Source organism: Anarhichas minor, unplaced genomic scaffold, assembly GCF_050575085.1.
Source record: "Anarhichas minor isolate MPS153535 unplaced genomic scaffold, ASM5057508v1 ptg000105l, whole genome shotgun sequence".
NCBI classification, from domain to species: Eukaryota; Metazoa; Chordata; class Actinopteri; order Perciformes; family Anarhichadidae; genus Anarhichas; species Anarhichas minor.
The window spans coordinates 193,104-213,577 of record NW_027466551.1 but is presented as its reverse complement, the minus strand read 5'-3'; the positions used below and the strand labels follow the sequence as shown (position 1 = coordinate 213,577).

General features: G+C 40.5%; 1 protein-coding gene across 1 annotated transcript in view; it reads left to right on the top strand.

Annotated features, from left to right (window-relative positions):
• gfra2b (GDNF family receptor alpha 2b) overlaps positions 1–20,474 on the top strand; it is a 72,521-nt gene that overhangs the window by 43,893 nt on the left and 8,154 nt on the right. The window contains exons 5-8 of the mRNA XM_076082850.1: positions 485–672; positions 13,697–13,806; positions 14,158–14,298; positions 17,038–17,222. Of these exons, the coding sequence (XP_075938965.1) occupies positions 485–672; positions 13,697–13,806; positions 14,158–14,298; positions 17,038–17,222 (624 nt within the window). The remainder of the gene's footprint in view (positions 1–484; positions 673–13,696; positions 13,807–14,157; positions 14,299–17,037; positions 17,223–20,474) is intronic.

The following is a 20,474-nucleotide window of genomic DNA, read 5'->3' as shown; positions in this document are numbered from 1 at the left end:
TGATTCATTTAAATAATTTGTTTAGAGTTTTTAAAGTGTTTTGTTTGTAATATGTATAATAAGCATCATTTAGTATCACTACTGAGAATTTAACAAACATAAAAACATGACGTAGATATGTTTGCAGTTCTCAAGAAGTATATTTAAATGTCATCTCTTACACACATGAAGATAAAGTTGTGAACACCGGCTGAATATCTATGATCAGAATCATTACAACTGTGTTATAACTGCTGCTGTGTAAAGGGAATACTGCTGCTAACAAGAACCTGATGTGTTTAAAGTGTTTACAAACCAAATGTTATTGACCTTTAGTTCATATAGCAGGACTTTAAAATAAAAGTGCACAATACACTACTTTTGAATTCATTATTGAACTTTGCGCATAACAATGCAATTAATTAAAAATTGTAATCGTTGACCAGCACTATTATAAATATAAACATACATATATATATAATCTATTAATGGTTGTGGTCCTCAGGCCCTGCGTCAGTTCTTCGAGCGGGTCTCCTGGGAGCTCAGCTACCCTCTGATGTTCTGCTCCTGTCCGGATCAAGCTTGTGCCGAGCGGCGCCGTCGGACCATCGTGCCATCCTGCTCTCAACAGGAGAGACACAAGCCCACCTGTCTGGAGCTCCGGAGCACCTGCACCTTCGACGCTCTGTGCAGGTAAAGAACCTGCGGCGACCAATCAGGCGTCAGCGTGACCGGGTCACATTCACACATTGAGCTCTGATGATTATCATCAGAACTCATCAGTGAATCAGCTGCTGGAGGGTTTAAATAGAGAGACGCTTGATTGATAACTACTAGCTTTAAAGGTCAGAGGAGCTTCAAGTGGAGGAAGTGAATTAGTAACAAGAGAGGAAGGAGAGAGGAGGAAGAGAATTAGGAAGAAGAGAGGGAGGAAGAGAGGGAGGAGAGAGGAGGAAGATAATTAGGAAGAAGAGAGGGAGGAAGAGAGGGAGGAGAGAGGAGGAAGATAATTAGGAAGAAGAGAGGGAGGAAGAGAGGGAGGAGAGAGGAGGAAGAGAATTAGGAAGAAGAGAGGGAGGAAGAGAGGGAGGAGAGAGGGAGGAAGTGATTTAGGAAGAAGAGAGGGAGGAGAGAGGAGGAAGTGAATCAGGAAGAAGAGAGGAAGGCGAGAGGAGGAAGAGAGGAGGAAGAGAGGGAGGAGAGTGGGAGGAGAGAGGAGGAAGAGAGGGAGGAAGTGAATTAGTAACGCCTAATATTATTGTGTGTGTGTGTGTGTGGTATAAATATCATTGTGTGTGTGTGTGTGTGTGTGTGTGTGTGTGTGTGTGTGTGTGTGTGTGTGTGTGTGTGTGTGTGTGTGTGGTATAAATATCATTGTGTGTTGTAGTGAACAGCTGATGAACATCTGGACCTGGTTTCACTTCTCACATTCTGTCTGTTTATCTCAGCAGCTGATCACTGAGACAGATGTTGAATCTCAACATGCAGATGTTCAGTAAAGAGTCCTCTTTTAACGAGACAGAAACCTGCAGCTGCTCACAATAATATAATAATAATAATAATAATAATAATAATAATAATCTACTCAACAAGTGTGTTCAGCATTTTTAAAACCTCTTTCTCACCCAGATCTTGAGAATCTTTAATTAGAATACATGTATTCATGAATACGTCTGTAGATGAACACATTCATATATATTCATATATTCACATGTATTCATCTACAGATGTATTCATCTATAGTTCTATACATCTACAGATGAATACATGAATACATCTACAGATGAATACATCTGTAGATGAATACATGTGAATATATGAATATATATGAATGTATTCATCTGCAGACGTATTCATCTGTAGATGTATTCATGTATTCATCTGTAGATGTATTCATGTATTCGTGTATAGATGAATACATGTATTCATCTGTAGATGTATTCATGTATTCATCTGTAGATGTATTCATGTATTCATCTGCAGATGTATTCATGTATTCGTGTATAGATGTATTCATATATTCTAGATGTATAGATCTATTGATGTATCACAGCGGATCTTTACCAGTTCAACTTTAAAGTCTTAATTTCATGTTAAAGGTCATTAGGTCACAGCTCTATTACATAATAATTATATTCATATTTCATATATTCTGCTCTCATCTCTACTGAATCTCATCTGAGCTTTTTTAATGTTGAACTTCATCAGTGAAATGTTTGATAAGAATATAAGAAAGATTCAGTTCAAAGTGGCGGAAGAGGAGCGTAAACAGTTCAACATGTTTATGAGACCTGAAGGACTCAAACATCTGTTTGTTTCCATGACAACTCAGAGAGCTTTAAGTGTTTAACGAGGTCACAGCCTCCGTATCAGTAAAAGAGAAATGAATTCTTCTGTGTGAGAAACCAACAAAGAGTCACTTCAGCTCTTTAACATCTCAGAGAGTTCAGCTGAACCTCATCAGCCTCCTCTGGTGGATTTAACCCCAGAGGAAACATACAAACCTTCTGGATCAATAAGTCTTCATCAAACACTTCGAGTTATTATCTCACTACGAGTTATTATCTCACTACGAGTTACTGTCTCACTACGAGTTACTATCTCACTACAAGTTACTGTCTCACTACGAGTTACTATCTCACTACAAGTTACTGTCTCACTACGAGTTACTATCTCACTACGAGTTACTATCTCACTACGAGTTACTATCTCACTACGAGTTACTGTCTCACTACGAGTTACTATCTCACTACGAGTTACTGTCTCACTAAGAGTTACTATCTCACTACGAGTTACTATCTCACTACGAGTTACTGTCTCACTAAGAGTTACTATCTCAGTACAAGTTACTATCTTACTACGAGTTACTATCTCACTAAGAGTTACTATCTCACTACGAGTTACTATCTCACTAAGAGTTACTATCTCACTACGAGTTACTATCTCACTAAGAGTTACTATCTCACTAAGAGTTACTATCTCACTACGAGTTACTGTCTCACTAAGCGTTACTATCTCACTACGAGTTACTGTCTCACTACGAGTTACTATCTCACTAAGAGTTACTATCTCACTAAGAGTTACTATCTCACTACGAAGTTACTATCTCACTAAGAGTTACTATCTCACTACGAAGTTACTATCTCACTAAGAGTTACTATCTCACTAAGAGTTACTATCTCACTACGAAGTTACTATCTCACTAAGAGTTACTATCTCACTACGAAGTTACTATCTCACTAAGAGTTACTATCTCACTATGAGTTACTATCTCACTACGAGTTACTATCTCACTAAGAGCTACTATCTCACTAAGAGTTACTGTCTCACTAAGAGTTACTGTCTCACTACGAGTTACTATCTCACTACGAGTTACTGTCTCACTAAGAGTTACTATCTCACTACGAGTTACTATCTCACTACGAGTTACTGTCTCACTAAGAGTTACTATCTCAGTACAAGTTACTATCTTACTACGAGTTACTATCTCACTAAGAGTTACTATCTCACTAAGAGTTACTATCTCACTACGAAGTTACTATCTCACTAAGAGTTACTATCTCACTACGAAGTTACTATCTCACTAAGAGTTACTATCTCACTATGAGTTACTATCTCACTACGAGTTACTATCTCACTATGAGTTACTATCTCACTACGAGTTACTATCTCACTAAGAGCTACTATCTCACTACGAGTTACTATCTCACTAAGAGTTACTATCTCACTACGAGTTACTGTCTCACTAAGCTTTACTATCTCACTACGAGTTACTGTCTCACTACGAGTTACTATCTCACTAAGAGTTACTATCTCACTAAGAGTTACTATCTCACTACGAAGTTACTATCTCACTAAGAGTTACTATCTCACTACGAAGTTACTATCTCACTAAGAGTTACTATCTCACTATGAGTTACTATCTCACTACGAGTTACTATCTCACTAAGAGTTACTGTCTCACTAAGAGTTACTATCTCACTACGAGTTACTATCTCACTAAGAGTTACTATCTCACTACGAGTTACTATCTCACTAAGAGTTACTACCTCACTACGAGTTACTATCTCACTACGAGTTACTATCTCACTAAGAGTTACTATCTCACTACGAGCTACTATCTCACTAAGAGTTACTATCTCACTAAGAGTTACTATCGCATTATGAGTTACTATCTCACTAAGAGTTACTACGAGCATATATACATATATATATATATAAATATATATATAAACTGATGCTTTCACACAAAGAACAGTCGACTGAAGTTCTTCAGAGTGTTGGAGGTTTCCATCATGACCCCTCTGGATGTGGGTCTCTCTGAGTATCAGGTTCCTCATGACCCCTCTGGATGTAGGTCTCTCTGTGTATCCATCAGGACTCATCTAGTGGATGTGGGTCTTTCTGAGTATCAGGTTCCTCATGACCCCTCTGGATGTGGGTCTCTCTGAGTATCAGGTTCCTCATGACCCCTCTGGATGTAGGTCTCTCTGTGTATCCATCAGGACTCATCTAGTGGATGTGGGTCTTTCTGAGTATCAGGTTCCTCATGACCCCTCTGGATGTGGGTCTCTCTGAGTATCAGGTTCCTCATGACCCCTCTGGATGTGGGTCTCTCTGAGTATCAGGTTCCTCATGAGCCCCATCACACTGAGAACACCCCCCTAATGACGGTTGTATGAATGCAAACACACTCGGCGGTGCGTCGAGGCGTCTGGAGCTAAACTGCTTCTCCAAACAGCTGAGTGGCGTTTGAAGCCAATCTGGCAGCGGCGCCGCTCCATTAGCCGGTCAGTGAAGTGAGCTGGTGGCCTGATGGAAAGAGATGCTTCTCTTTCTCTGGAGGTCACAGAGGATGCCGACAAACACAACAGGAGGCAAACACAAGCTCTCACTTCCTGTCTCTGTGAGTTCACACAAACACAAACACACTCTGATTCATCTAATTTCCTCCAGGTGTCCCGTCGCCTCACAGCAGAGATGAGATGTCTGTGAGGTGAACCCTGAGGATGATGTGGAGTCCCTCTCTCTCTCTCCTCATCCTCATAAGCTATGCAAATATGTAGATATGTAAATGAGTATAGTCCCACTCAGGGACTGTTAATTAAAGAGAACATGGAGACAAAACGAAGCAGCTAATCACCAAACACAGACCTACTTCCTCACAGTGAGCAGAAGGCAGCGAGGTTAAAGACGGTGTCACATGATCGGTGATGAATCAAAGAGAACAAACATCTAAACTCTGGAGAGCGTTCGTCTCCACGAACACGTCAGGATGCAGTGAAGTCGGCTTCAATAAATCCAGGAGGTAGATTTATTGTTTCACTCCTGTAACAACTCCTTTTCTCTCCCAACGCATCAAATAACAGAGCAAAGTCACTTCTCCTCCTCATGCAGCGTGTTTATGAGACCACAGATGTCACCCGCTGTTGTGTGGACTTCTTTTTGAAGCTTTGACTTCGCCATGTTGGTCGTTGCCATCTTGTTTTTTTGTCGTCGCATCTTGGTTTTTTGTCGCCGCCATCTTGGTTTTTGGCTGTGGCCATCTTGGCGTTGATCGTCGCCATCTTAGTTTTTGGTCATCACCATCTAGGTTTTTGCAACCAGAAGTGACACTAGAGGGCGGAGCTAAGTCCACCCAGAAGCTGAATAAAACATTTTTAGGACAAAAATGTTAGTTAATTTTGATGAAGTGAAAACACTGTGAAAGGGTTAAAGTTGTAAGACGAAAACGTGGACACCATCCCAGACCGGACAACGCTCTGGGGTCGACCTGTCAATCGCTGTGTATCCCCGCCCTAAAGCATACCCTGCTTTATGGTCTGTTAAAGACCTGTCAATCACTGTGTAGCCCCGCCCTAAAGCATCCCCTGCTTTATGGTCTATTTAGAGACCTGTCAATCACCGTGTAGCCCCGCCCCTAAAGCATACCCTGCTTTATGGTCTGTTACAGACCTGTCAATCACTGTGTAGCCCCGCCCTGAAGCATACCCTGCTTTATGGTCTATTTAGAGACCTGTCAATCACTGTGTAGCCCTGCCCTGAAGCATACCCTGCTTTATGGTCTATTTAGAGACCTGTCAATCACTGTGTAGCCCTGCCCTAAAGCATACCCTGCTTTATGGTCTGGACTTGAAACTAGAGATTGAGACCATAAACTCATGTTTACAATGTTTACTGAGGTAATAAATCAAGAGAGAAGTAGAGTCATTTTCTCATAGACTTCTATACAACCAGAGGAGTCGCCCCCTGGTGGACACTAGAGAGAATGCAGCTCTAAGCCTCTGTTCAGAGTCTAACATAGTTTAGAGGACTTCACACTACTTTAACAGCTGGACTTCATCTTGAACTCTGAATCTTTAACGCCCAGACGAGGACAGCTGGTTTAATTGTCTTCTTTAAGTTACCATGATCACACCAGATCTCCACGAGAGCTCAACGTCTTCACAGTGAGAGTGAAGTGAGAGGAGACGTGATGTTCGTTGTTCAGAGGAGGCTGGTTAGAATCAAAGGGAAACATCTTCCTCTTTTATTCTGAGGCCGAGGTGAAGATCGATCGGTTGCTTCTGGAAATGTTTTCTGAGATCAGTTTCATGTCTACGCATCCAGAGGATAAAGGTGGACATGTGTCGTTAGAACTGATCCAGTGTCCTCTCTGTCTTCAGAGATGTAAAGTCAAACGTTGTGAAGCTGTAAAGACTCTTTCAGTTCTGTTTTAAAGATCAATGTGTTCATGTACATGTTCTCACCTCCAGGAAGAACAAGTTAATAACATTAACCATTAATCATACAGTGCTTTTAAACAGTACAGTGTAGTTTATAGCATATTATAAGTTATAAGCACATGTTTGTAGGCACATCATGCAGTAATCATCTTTAATATACATATACATATATATATATACATATATATTAGTGCTGGGCAAGTTAACGCGTTATTATCGCGTTAACGCATTAATTAATTAACGCCGACAATTATATTATCGCACGTTAACGCAGTTTTGTTTATTTTTATTATTAAGCGACATTTTTAACACAAGAACCAGGCAGCAAGCAGTGAACAGCTGTGTTCGTGTGGCGTCACTTCCTTCTCCCCCCCGGGTCCAGAACCCCTCCTACACTCCGTCACCGTCCTTCACTCTTGTCTCACACACACACACACACACACACACACACTCACATACACACACACACACACACACACACACACACACACATGAATCGAGGCGATAATAAAGCATAATATCTGGTCTGACTGTTGGAGATAATTGTATGTGTCGGTCGTATATAATATATATCTATATATATATACAGTATATTATATATATATACATATTATATATATACAACCTATATATATATATATATGGTTCAGTAATGAGGCCGTTTGCCTTTTAATATTCTGATCCTGAACAAAGGAAATCATCACATGTGAAACATAAAGATGTTTATGTTTATATACATGTTTTTAGAGACGATTATATAGATGATTAGATGTTTATTTATAATATATCGATGTTTATATCACAGTTTATATCGATCATATGTGTGGTCGGCACCGTTCTCTCCGTCAGGACATGTTTGTCTTTTAGAACAATTCATCGTGTTGGAGATCAGATCGTCAGCATCAACAGACCAGGACCATGAGGAAGACTGGGACACACCACAGACCAGGACCGTGAGGAAGACTGGGACAGACCACAGACCAGGACCCTGAGGAAGACTGGGACACACCACAGACCAGGACCGTGAGGAAGACTGGGACACACCACAGACCAGGACCCTGAGGAAGACTGAGACACACCACAGACCAGGACCATGAGGAAGACTGGGACACACCACATACCAGGACCATCAGGAAGACTGGGACACACCACAGACCAGGACCCTGAGGAAGACTGGGACACACCAAAGACCAGGACCGTGATGAAGGCGTGGCCTCCTCTGTGGCCTCCTCCGATCTGGTCAGACCAACCCCGATGGAGTATACGCTGACGAATGGGACCATCACGGTCCTCACCGTCACCATCACAGGTTTGTGATTTTATAATGAAGATTCGTGCCTCGGGCTCCTTCCTCTTTTGGCACCGTGGCGGAATCACAGAAGACTTTCTCACCTGCCATCCCTCTGCGGTACCAGCCTGCACCAGTTTTCCGCTTCTCTGGAGAAGGGTGCATGATCCACAGAGGGGCAGCCGATGTCCGTCCCATTGGCAGACGCAATCCCCAAGGTCCAGCTTTGTTCCTCGTAGATCCCACTGGGTGATGATGGTTAACCTGGGTAACGTCTCCACACGGCACATGCCGCATATATATGCATCCATAACCTTCACCGGCTTATGGTGCATGTTTTTAAACTCTTTTCTTTTCCTGGTATTACGAAGCGGTTTCTGGTTTCCGGGTGCCTCCCATTGAACTGCAAGGGTGGTCGGCAGCAGGCAGACCACGCAATCTCTCTTTAGTTTTCTCCATTGTAACACCTCCTTTTATCCGGAGAGAAATCCCCTCTTTGCATATCCCATCTCCTGCATCCCTGTAGGACATTGTCTGCAGGCCTTCACTCGCCGTAGGGCTTCTGGCCCCGTTCAAGGTCTCTGGTCTTCTTGGCACGGGGGTTTCCACTTCGGTCTGCACCGCTACTGCGCGGGAGACGGCGGCTTGTGCCTCTTTCCTTCTCGTGGTTCTCTCCTCTCTCGAGTAGGCCTGCGGAGGTCTCAAGTTTTGGCTCGAAGGACCAGGTGTCGAATCTCGATAGCTCCCCCGTTCCGCTGCCTCCTTTTTCGGGTCCGGTGTGGAGATGGGTCGGAGTCAGATTGCACTGCCGTTCTACTTGTCCTCCAACTGACGCCCTATCCTCTTCTGGATGAAGCTCGAGTAGGTGTTGTTGGACGGAGTCGTCCCAGGTGGCCCATCCTCTCCCGAGCAGGATGACCTGATGCCAGACGTTGCCTCCTTCTGTGTCTTTATCCGGTGTCGATTCGCTCGATGCCGCCTCTTCTTGCTCGTCATCCTCCTGGTCGCCGCTGCCGTCCGGTGGCTGGTCCGCTGGCTCGATCCGAGGGGTCGCCTCCGGCTCCGGGCTGGTTCCTGAACCGCCTGGTCCGTTCGGCTGCTCTTCCATCTTGGACTTTGTCTTTGTCTTTGTTGTCTCAAGTTGCCTTCCTCCCAAAGCCTCTCGTTGGCCGTTGAGTAAGGGATGGGATCAGGCTCTGGCCCCTCTGCAGTGTCGGATGAGTCTGGTCGATGCTCCTCCGACGTCTGCGGCTTCTCCTGTGCTGGCTTGTATCTACCACGCACAGCTTCGATGCGTCGGATGTCTCGCAATCGAACTTCACTGAGGCTTGGGCAGGATTACTTTTTACCCAAGTCTCTCCTCTCCGGGTCCTTCGTACACGAACAGCAGCCTCTCTTGGCCGCCGGGATTCTTCTTGGACTCAACGTACTCCTTTTCCGTCAAGTTCGGGCACCACGTGTTAGATCCGGGGGTTTTACGGGCCCGATACGGGGCTAACTACTTACTCAGCTCTCTATTAAAAGATTGGCGAGCTGGTGTTCTGTGAGGAAACTCGCCTCACTACCGTTACTCCTGACGTCTACCCTGCTTCCTCCGGTAACGTGCACTCAGCCGAGGGGCCACCCTGGCCGGGCGCTTTTACCAGTCGCGTCAGTTATGGCAGCTTTCCTCTTCTGGATCCGGGCTCTTGGTAAATTGCCAGGTTAGATTTTAACGGCTAGGAATTTACTAAAACCGTAAGGGGCTGTTAAGTGGACCGGTCACTAGGATAACCATTCAGAACTCTGTTGTTAAACATACATTAGATTTAACCTTTTACTGCCACAAGGAACTTTTACTACCTAAGCAAATTAATTCTCTTGAGAAATTTACTTTAAATGCAGATTAGATATTTATTACAGGATATATTTAGCAGGGGCACAGCAACAGCTCACATAAAATAATAATATACTCAATTCGATTCGTTTACAATTTCTTCTTAGATTATAATTTTCGATGCCGAGGCGGCTCGGCGGAGCTGGATTGACGATGTGATAAATCCTTTTGGGGGTTTTCAGGAGCGAAAGTCCGGCCGAACCTTCGGCTCCTCCTGCGCGGTCAACGAAGTCCGTTCAGCGATCCTTCAGGCTCAGTACAAAGTCTTTAGGGCGGCCGTGTCTATCCGTTGTCCGGTTGTTAAAGTCAAACAGGGGGGAGAGGAAAATCTCCGTCTTTGGATCTTCGTTCACGAATGGCTGTCTCCTTTCCGTGAACAGAGACGAAGTCCTCCGATGCTGCTGTCGAACGAGGTTCAGTGTTTCTCCGTGGAGCACTTGGCTGGCTCCCGCGATGAATCCCGCCTTGCTGTTTGCAAGTCACTCTTTTTATAACACTTTTGGGCTGTCTCTCCCCCCCTCCCCAACACTCCCTAACTCGGCACATGATTATCATGACATCATTGATTTCATATATGGGTTCGGAAACCACCCAAACTTTCCTGTGTGTGTGCTCTTTCTTCCTCAATGCTCCGAGTGTGTGTCCGGTTACATCTGTGCATACACACCCAACATCTGTTATGACCTCAGATGTTAAGGCCCCCACCCAGTTGTACTTCCCCTTACATCAGCTCTTACTACACACACAGACATCACTTTACTCAGGTTTCTACACATACATTATTATTATCAGTTTACATTTGTTAAATCACTTCATCCTTATGTAATACACACTTGTTTTTAAAATGATTAATAGATTTCATCCTTTAAACTATAATTATACGCTTTTGTGTCCCTTTAGCCTGATTCCGCACATATATTTTAACAATTATTTTTCTCAGTTTTCACATTTAACTGGATGGATTATAAATAATACATAGAAATACATAAATAAATGTTATTCTCATTCCAAGTACAATAACGTCTGGATTAAAGAATAACTGACATAAAGAAAGCTTTTTAATGTGCATCTTAAAATAAAGTAATTCATTTTAGAAAAATTAATTTCACTGAATTGTTCTGCAGCTTTAAATTCAGTTCATTCAGGTGTGAAGTGATGTCAATCAAAAAGCCACAATATTATATTTTTCTCATCATCTAAAAAGATAAATCAGTGAGCAGGACTTTATCTGTGGTTATTAAACCACTTGTTTCAGCTCTATTCTCTCTGTGAACATCACTGAACAGTGAACTCATGAGTTAGGATTCTGATCATATTGGGCTCTTAGGTTTATTTTCTGTGTCTTCATTTAGATGTGAGTGGGAACGTTTGTTCAAAGAGTTGTGCTTTGTCTCGTAGTGTGCTTCATTTGCCGCTTTTATCAATAGTTACGGTTTCTGAACATATGAGACACGCTGGTTTTAACTACCTGTGGGAAGAATTAACATATAAGAGTCTGTTCATTCTTGCTTATGAATTATATTCTCTCTGAACACGTTCCTCTTTTTGGAGAACGTTATGTGAGATAATCTCTGATTAGCGCAATTTTCCTGCTCTTGTTTCTATTTCCTCGTCTCAGCCCCGTGTGTCACGTTGTGTGTACATCTCATCTCACTCAAGTCAGGAAACTTGTCAGAATACTCACATTTGATTGGCTGAGCTGTATCACGTGATGTGATTTACGCATTGGTCGGTGTGTCCTGCACCGCCGAACAAGTGCCGTAACAACTGAATAGGATGCGCCGGTTAAGGTACAATCTCGCTGCCTAATATGTATGATTCCGAACTATCGTTTTTAGGTCCTGGGTCCGGATGCAACTGCGTCTGGGTCCAGATCCGGACCGCGGTCCACCAGTTGGGGACCCCTGCTGTAGGACCTGGGTCTGACTCTGTGATACATAAACACAAAGAGAAGATGGGATTATGTACCTTTATAATATCATTCTATATAATAATAATAATATAAAGATACATAATGATATAAAGAGATGATGTCTTGTTCATATCTTTTATAGATTCATGGTTGATGGATTCAAGATCCTGACGGGTGGAGGTGTGTGTGTGTGTGTGAGAGAGAGAGAGAGTGTGTGAGTGTGTGTGTCTGTCTGTGTGCGTGTCTCTCACACAGAGAGACAGAAAGTGAGAACGAGACTGGAGGAAAGTGTGTGTGTCAGCGTGGACTATGGTTGTGTCTTTTGTCTCGAGCTGACAATGTTGGCAGGGTTACTTGAGCAGGACAACACACACACAGTGAGACGCACTCACACACACACACGCACTCACACACACTCACACACACACACAGTGACACGCACTCACACACACACAGTGACACACACACACACACACACACACACACAGTGACCTCTGTGTGAAAGTCAAAAGCACAGCACTCAGATCTGTCAAACTACATCATTTCCTGCAGCTGACAGACGAGAGAACACAAACACTTTCTCAGTGACGCATGTGTGAGTTGTGTTTGTGTCATGCATTCACACACATTCACACACACACACACACACACACACACACACACACACACACACACACACACACACACACACACACACACACACAGATGATGACATGTTCTCAACACCCTGCTGATCGGACCATACGACGTCCTTCACCTTCCTCCTCCTAGTCGTCTCTGTAACAGTCTTCTTCTTCTTCTTCTTCTTCTTCTGCTTCTTCTTCTTCTGCTTCTTCTTCTTCTTCTGCTTCTTCTTCTGCTTCTTCTTCTTCTTCTGCTTCTTCTTCTTCTTTTTCTTCATCTTGTTCTTCCTTCACATCCTCTTCTTCTTCTTCATCCTCTTTTTCTTTTTCTTCTTCTTCTGCTTCTTCTTCTGCTTCTTCTTCTTCTGCTTCTTCTTCTTCTGCTTCTTCTTCTTCTTTTTCTTCATCTTCTTCTTCCTTTACATCCTCTTCTTCTTCTTTTTCTTCTTCTTCTTTTTCATCTTCTTTTTCTTCATCTTCTTCTTCCTTTACATCCTCTTCTTCTTCTTCATCTTCTTTTTATTTTTCTTCTTCTTCTTCTGCTTCTTCTTCTGCTTCTTCTTCTTTTTCTTCTTCTTCTTCTTTTTCTTCATCTTCTTCTTCCTTTACATCCTTGTTACGTGCCGTGTGTTGTTGTTGTGCTCTCTCTGATTACACGCAGTGTCCTCTTGGGTGCCGCCCGTTACTAGAGGCCAGCTGCGCCCAATCAATGATCGGAGACGTGGTTAAAAGGAGAGGAGCTCCGGAAGGACAGCTTTCTTCCGGGGCCGAAGCCGCAACCAAGCCGCAGAGAGTGGTGCCGTAGATCCCTCCGGGTACAGCCGTGTGGGCTGTTGTCGCCATCGTGTTGGTGTGATTATCACTTTGAGTCGCCCTCTGACTATCAGAGGGTAGTTTTCTTTTGCCGCGGGCTTATTTCCAATAAACTATCCTTTGTTAAAACCCTTCGCAGTGCTCTCTCTCTCTCTTCCCCCGGGTAAATTAACACCGTTACTCCCCGCATCCCTTGGATACCTAAAAGGGGAATGTAACAATCCTCTTCTTCTTCTTCATCTTCTTTTTCTTTTTCTTCCTCTTCTTCTGCTTCTTCTTTTTCTTCTTCATCTTCTTCCTTTACATCCTCTTCCTCTTCTTCTTCTTCTTCTTCTTCTTCTTCTTCTTCTTCTTCTTCTTCTTCTTCTTCTTCTTTTTCTTCATCTTCTTCTTCCTTTACATCCTCTTCTTCTTCTTCTTCTTTTTCTTCATCTTCTTCGTCCTTTACATCCTCTTCTTCTTCTTCTTCTTCTTCTTCAGGTCTCGGCTTGCTGACTTCCACATGAACTGCCAGATGACGTCTCACAGCGTCACCAGCTGTCCTCACGATAACTATCACGGCTGCCTGATGTCCTACGTCGGCCTCATCGGTGACTTCTCATTTTATTTATTGTGTTATTGTTTATTAGGACGTGGCTGTAAACCCTGTTTCCTGTTTAATGAGCATATTTCATCATATTTTAGGAACAAAGGGGACTTTTGTGTTCTGATAATTCCACCAAACCTCAGTCTTCTTTTTCCTTTACGGTTGTTATTTTGAGAGGATTTACAGTCCCCTTTTGTTGGAGAAACACTGCAGGTGACTCACTTCCTCGCTGGAAATCATACACTGATTCAAATCCCAATTTTCCAAAATCCTCTTTCGCTTTCTTCCTGACTAATCTGCCTCCTACTTCCCATTCCTCCCCTTCATGAACTCCCTCTCTCTCTTTCTATCTCAGGCTCTGACGTGACGCCCAACTACAGCGACAGCAGTCCGTCCAACATCACCATGAGCCTGTGGTGCACCTGCAGGGGAACGGCCAATCAGGAGGGCCGGTGTGACGCCTTCCACCGGGACTTCACTCACAACACCTGCCTCAGTGAGTCCTCGCTGTGTGCGACAGATATAGACTCATGAAGTCATCGCTAGTCAGATCACATTGGAGAGAAAAGTTGAGTTCACCTACAGATTCAGATCTTCTCTTTGGCCAGAAATAACAAATATAAAATACTCAAACTCTAAATATCTCAATACTGTAGATCTTCAACACATTTTAACATGTTTATTATATACTTTTTGTTTCCCAACATTAATATGTGCAGTGTTTTATTGTTCAGGATATTTATTCTGTCCAAAGTCCTTGAGAGAGCTGTTGCATCACAACTCAAGTCCCACCTCAATCTCCATAATCTCTACGAACCCTTCCAATCCGGCTTCCGTTCAAAACACAGCACTGAAACCGCCCTACTGAAAATCACAAATGATATACTTCTCTCTGCTGACTCTGGCTTCCTCACCATCCTCATTCTCCTTGACCTCAGCGCCGCCTTCGACACTATCAACCACTCCATCCTCCTCTCACGTCTCCAGTACTCCCTTGGCATAACTGGCACTGCCCTCTCCTGGTTCACCTCATATCTCTCAGACCGACATCAATTCATTGCAATAAACAACTGTAAATCCTCCACCTCCCCAGTCACCCACGGTGTCCCCCAAGGTTCCGTGCTTGGTCCCCTCCTCTTCATCATTTACATCCTTCCCCTTGGACAAATCATCCGGCGTCATGGTCTCAACTTCCACTGCTACGCTGACGACACCCAACTCTACTTCTCCACCAAGACCATCACCTCCGTCACCCACTCCGCTCTCACCACCTGTCTCACTGATATAAAATCATGGATGCAACAGAACTTTCTCAAACTCAACTGCAACAAATCTGAAATACTCATCATCGGCCCCAACTCCCTCACCTGTTCAGCCCAGCCCTTCTCCCTAAACATTGATGGCTCCATTGTCACCCCCTCCACCCAGGTCCGCAACCTTGGTATCATCCTCGACCCCACCCTCTCTTTTCTACCCCACGCCAACCACATCACCAAGACTGCCTTCTTTCACCTCAGGAACATTGCACGCCTCCGACCCTCCCTGTCCTCTGCCACCACCGAAATTCTCATCCATGCCCTCATAACCTCCAGACTCGACTACTGCAACAGCATCCTCTATGGTTCTCCCAACAAAGTCCTCAATAAACTCCAATATGTTCAGAACTCTGCCGCTCGACTGCTCACTTCCACCCGCCGCTATGAACACATCACTTCACTTCACGACCTCCACTGGCTCCTGGTCAAATACAGAATCGACTTCAAAATACTACTCACCACCTACAAAGCCCTAAACAACCTGGCCCCTCCCTACCTTTCAGACCTCCTCCCCCTCCACGCCCCAACCCGTTGCCTCAGGTCCGCCGGTGCAAACACTCTGAAGACCATCAGGACCAAGCGCCGGACCTGGGGTGACAGGGCCTTCTCAGCTGCTGCACCTCCCCTCTGGAACGCCCTCCCCATCCACATCCGTGAGGCTCCCTCCCTATCATCATTCAAACAAGCCCTCAAAACCCACCTCTTCAAACTCGCCTTCACCTGCTAACCCCTGCACCCTACCCTCCTTTACATGACCCATTCAGCACAGCTTCTCCAGTCATTCTTTTTTAGTTTATTAGTTTTTTGTTTGTTTGTTTGTTTGTCTCTGCCTTGTAAAGTGTCTTTGGGTATCTTGAAAAGCGCTATATAAAATTGATTTATTATTATTATTATTATTCTTTTAAAGCTAAAGTTACGGATGTAACTACGGTTCTATGAATCCTGGATGACCGCTGAAGGCAGAGCTTCACACTGGATACCCTCACACGCAGGTCGAGCCTTTATATCAACAAAGTCACGTGTGACCCTGGAAGACCTCAGCCGGGTATAAGTTCCGGTGAGAGTGGAGCGAGGATGCTGTCTTCACTCGGACAGTCCCTGTAAATATCGGTGTTTCACCAAGTTAACCTGAGCGAGGACACTCTGCTAAAGTCAATGTACACAATCTCAATATCAACTTATTCTAACAAGCAAACCTGAGCAGGAACTCTCTCTCACTGACACGGTACGTCTTTAATCTAGCCAATGGCGAGCAGACACGCTCTCGTTAGCACGCCACTCAATTAGCTCGAGCTAAAGCGCTCTGCCAACTGTAGAAAACGAACAAACAGTAACTCTAATGTTATAGAAACGATGTTAATCGATCTCACCGATTGATGCTTCTCATAAGAGGGACAGTTTGGCTACAAGCGACGAGCTCCAAGAATCTTTAATCGTAGACAAATGTAGCTTAAGCAAATGCTACCATGGTAGTTAGCCTGAGTAAGCAAGAAGATGAAAAAGAGTGATCTCAGGGATAACACCGAAACCAATCCAATCCGAGGTCACACGTGACTGTTGATTTAAAGACTGGTAGATATCCGGTGTGAAGCTCTGCCTCTGGCAGTCAGTAAGGATGAAATATAAGTTGCTTTAGACGGTGAGTCCTTTTGACTCCCTGTTACAGATAAAAACAGACCTGAGGACATCCAGCAGACATTCCACATATTTGGACGTATTTTAGATTGATCTTTGCTCACCTATTCTGTGAGCAGCAAACTTAATATGAAACGTTTGAATGGGAGTAGAAGACACATGAAACGATGAACAGAAAACCCTTTTTAACGTGTGATAAAGTGCTTCAGATAGAGATTACTCCTCCAGTAAATGACAGGAAGTGAGATGAGTTGTCTTCCTCATGTTTCTCTCTTGTTCCGCAGAAAACGCCATCCAGTCGTTTGGTTACGGGGCAGAGGGAGGAACTCTTCTGGTGACCGAGCCGTCGTCTACCTTCTTCCCCCCCACCCGGCCACCAATCATCTCTAAACCCGCCCCCTCTCTACACGGCGACGCCATCAAACCCCTGGACAGCGCCTGTTTGTTCTCTACCTGTGCTAACATGCAGGTCAGTTCTTCTCTTTTCTGTTAGATGAAAACATGTTTCATTGAAGGCTGAACGACATTTATATTTATTATTTATTAACGTTGTGAGATGTATCATGTGAACTGAAAACAACTAGTAATTATCCCACTCTGGTGGACCCAGAGGCTCCTCTGGAACAACGCTTTGTACATTTTAACGTTTGAGAGCAAAACTAAGATGCTTCATCTACGAACAACTTTGTGCTCGAGTGAATAACTGAATCATGAACTCACGGATCCTCATCCAGCGAATCGCTGGATATGCTGAGGATATGGTGAGGATATGCTGACAAAACATATGTAATATAAAGACATAATATATGTGATATAAAGACATAATATAGGTGATATAAAGACATAGCATGTGATATAAAGACAAAATATATGTAATATAAAGACATAATATATGTGATATAAAGATAGAACATATGTGATATAAGACATAACGTGTGATATAAAGACATAATCTATGTGATATGAAGACATAATATATGTGATATAAAGACATAATATATGTGATATAAAGATATACTATATGTGATATAAAGATATACTATATGTAATATAAAGAGATAATATATGTGATATAAAGACATAATATATTTGATATAGACACATAACATGTGATATAAAGACATAATATATGTGATAAAAAGACATAATATATGTGATATAGAGACATAACATGTGATATAAAGACATAATATATGTGATAAAAAGACATAATATATGTGATATAAAGACATAATATAGGTAATATAAAGACATAACATGTGATATAAAGACATCATATATGTGATATAAAGACATAACATGTGATATAAAGACATAATATATGTGATATAAAGACATAATATATGTAATATAAAGGCATAATATATGTGATATAAAGACATAATCTATCTGATATAAAGACATAACATGTGATAGAAAGACATAATATATGTGATATAAAGACATAACATGTGATATAAAGACATAATATATGTAATATAAAGACATAATATATGTGATATAAAGACATAATATATGTGATATAAAGACATAATCTATCTGATATAAAGACATAACATGTGATAGAAAGACATAATATATGTGATATAAAGACATAATATATGTAATATAAAGACATAATATATGTGATATAAAGACATAACATGTGATAGAAAGACATAATATATGTGATATAAAGACATAATATATGTGATATAAAGACATAATATATGTAATATAAAGACATAATATATGTAATATAAAGACATAATCTATGTGATATAAAGACATAATATATGTGATATAAAGACATAACATGTGATATAAAGACATAATATATGTAATATAAAGACATAATATATGTGATATAAAGACATAATATATGTGATATAAAGACATAATATATGTGAAATAAAGACATAATCTATGTGATATAAAGACATAATATATGTGATATAAAGACATAATATATGTGAAATAAAGACATAACATGTGATATAAAGACATAACATGTGATATAAAGACATAATATATGTGATATAAAGACATAATCTATGTGATATAAAGACATAATATATGTGATATAAAGACATAATATATGTGATATAAAGACATAATATATGTGATATAAAGACATAATATATGTGAAATAAAGACATAATCTATGTGATATAAAGACATAATATATGTGATATAAAGACATAATATATGTGAAATAAAGACATAATCTATGTGATATAAAGACATAATCTATGTGATATAAAGACATAATCTATGTGATATAAAGACATAATATATGTGATATAAAGACATAATATATGTGATATAAAGACATAATATATGTGATATAAAGACATAATATATGTGATATAAAGACATAATCTATGTGATATAAAGACATAATATATGTGAAATAAAGACATAACATGTGATATAAAGACATAACATGTGATATAAAGACATAATATATGTGATATAAAGACATAATCTATGTGATATAAAGACATAATATATGTGATATAAAGACATAATATATGTGAATTAAAGACATAACATGTGATATAAAGACATAATATATGTGATATAAAGACATAATCTATGTGATATAAAGACATAATATATGTGATATAAAGACATAATATATGTGAAATAAAGACATAACATGTGATATAAAGACATAAGATGTGATATAAAGACATAATATATGTAATATAAAGACATAACATGTGATATAAAGACATAATATATGTGATATAAAGACATAATATATGTGATATAAAGACATAATATATGTGAAATAAAGACATAATATATGTGATATAAAGACATAATCTATGTGATATAAAGACATAATCTATGTGATATAAAGACATAATATATGTGATATAAAGACATAATATATGTGATATAAAGACATAATATATGTGAAATATAGACATAATCTATGTGATATAAAGACATAATATATGTGAAATAAAGACATAACATGTGATATAAAGACATAATATATGTGATATAAAGACATAATCTATGTGATATAAAGACATAATATATGTGATATAAAGACATAATATATGTGAAATAAAGACATAACATGTGATATAAAGACATAATATATGTGATATAAAGACATAATCTATGTGATATAAAGACATAATATATGTGATATAAAGACATAATATATGTGAAATAAAGACATAACATGTGATATAAAGACATAACATGTGATATAAAGACATAATATATGTAATATAAAGACATAACATGTGATATAAAGACATAATATATGTGATATAAAGACATAATATATGTGATATAAAGACATAATATATGTGATATAAAGACATAATATATGTGAAATAAAGACATAATCTATGTGATATAAAGACATAATATATGTGATATAAAGACATAATATATGTGAAATAAAGACATAATCTATGTGATATAAAGACATAATATATGTGATATAAAGACATAATATATGTGAAATAAAGACATAATCTATGTGATATAAAGACATAATATATGTGATATAAAGACATAATATATGTGATATAAAGACATAATCTATGTGATATAAAGACATAATATATGTGATATAAAGACATAATATATGTGATATAAAGACATAATATATGTGAAATAAAGACATAATCTATGTGATATAAAGACATAATATATGTGATATAAAGACATAATATATGTGAAATAAAGACATAATCTATGTGATATAAAGACA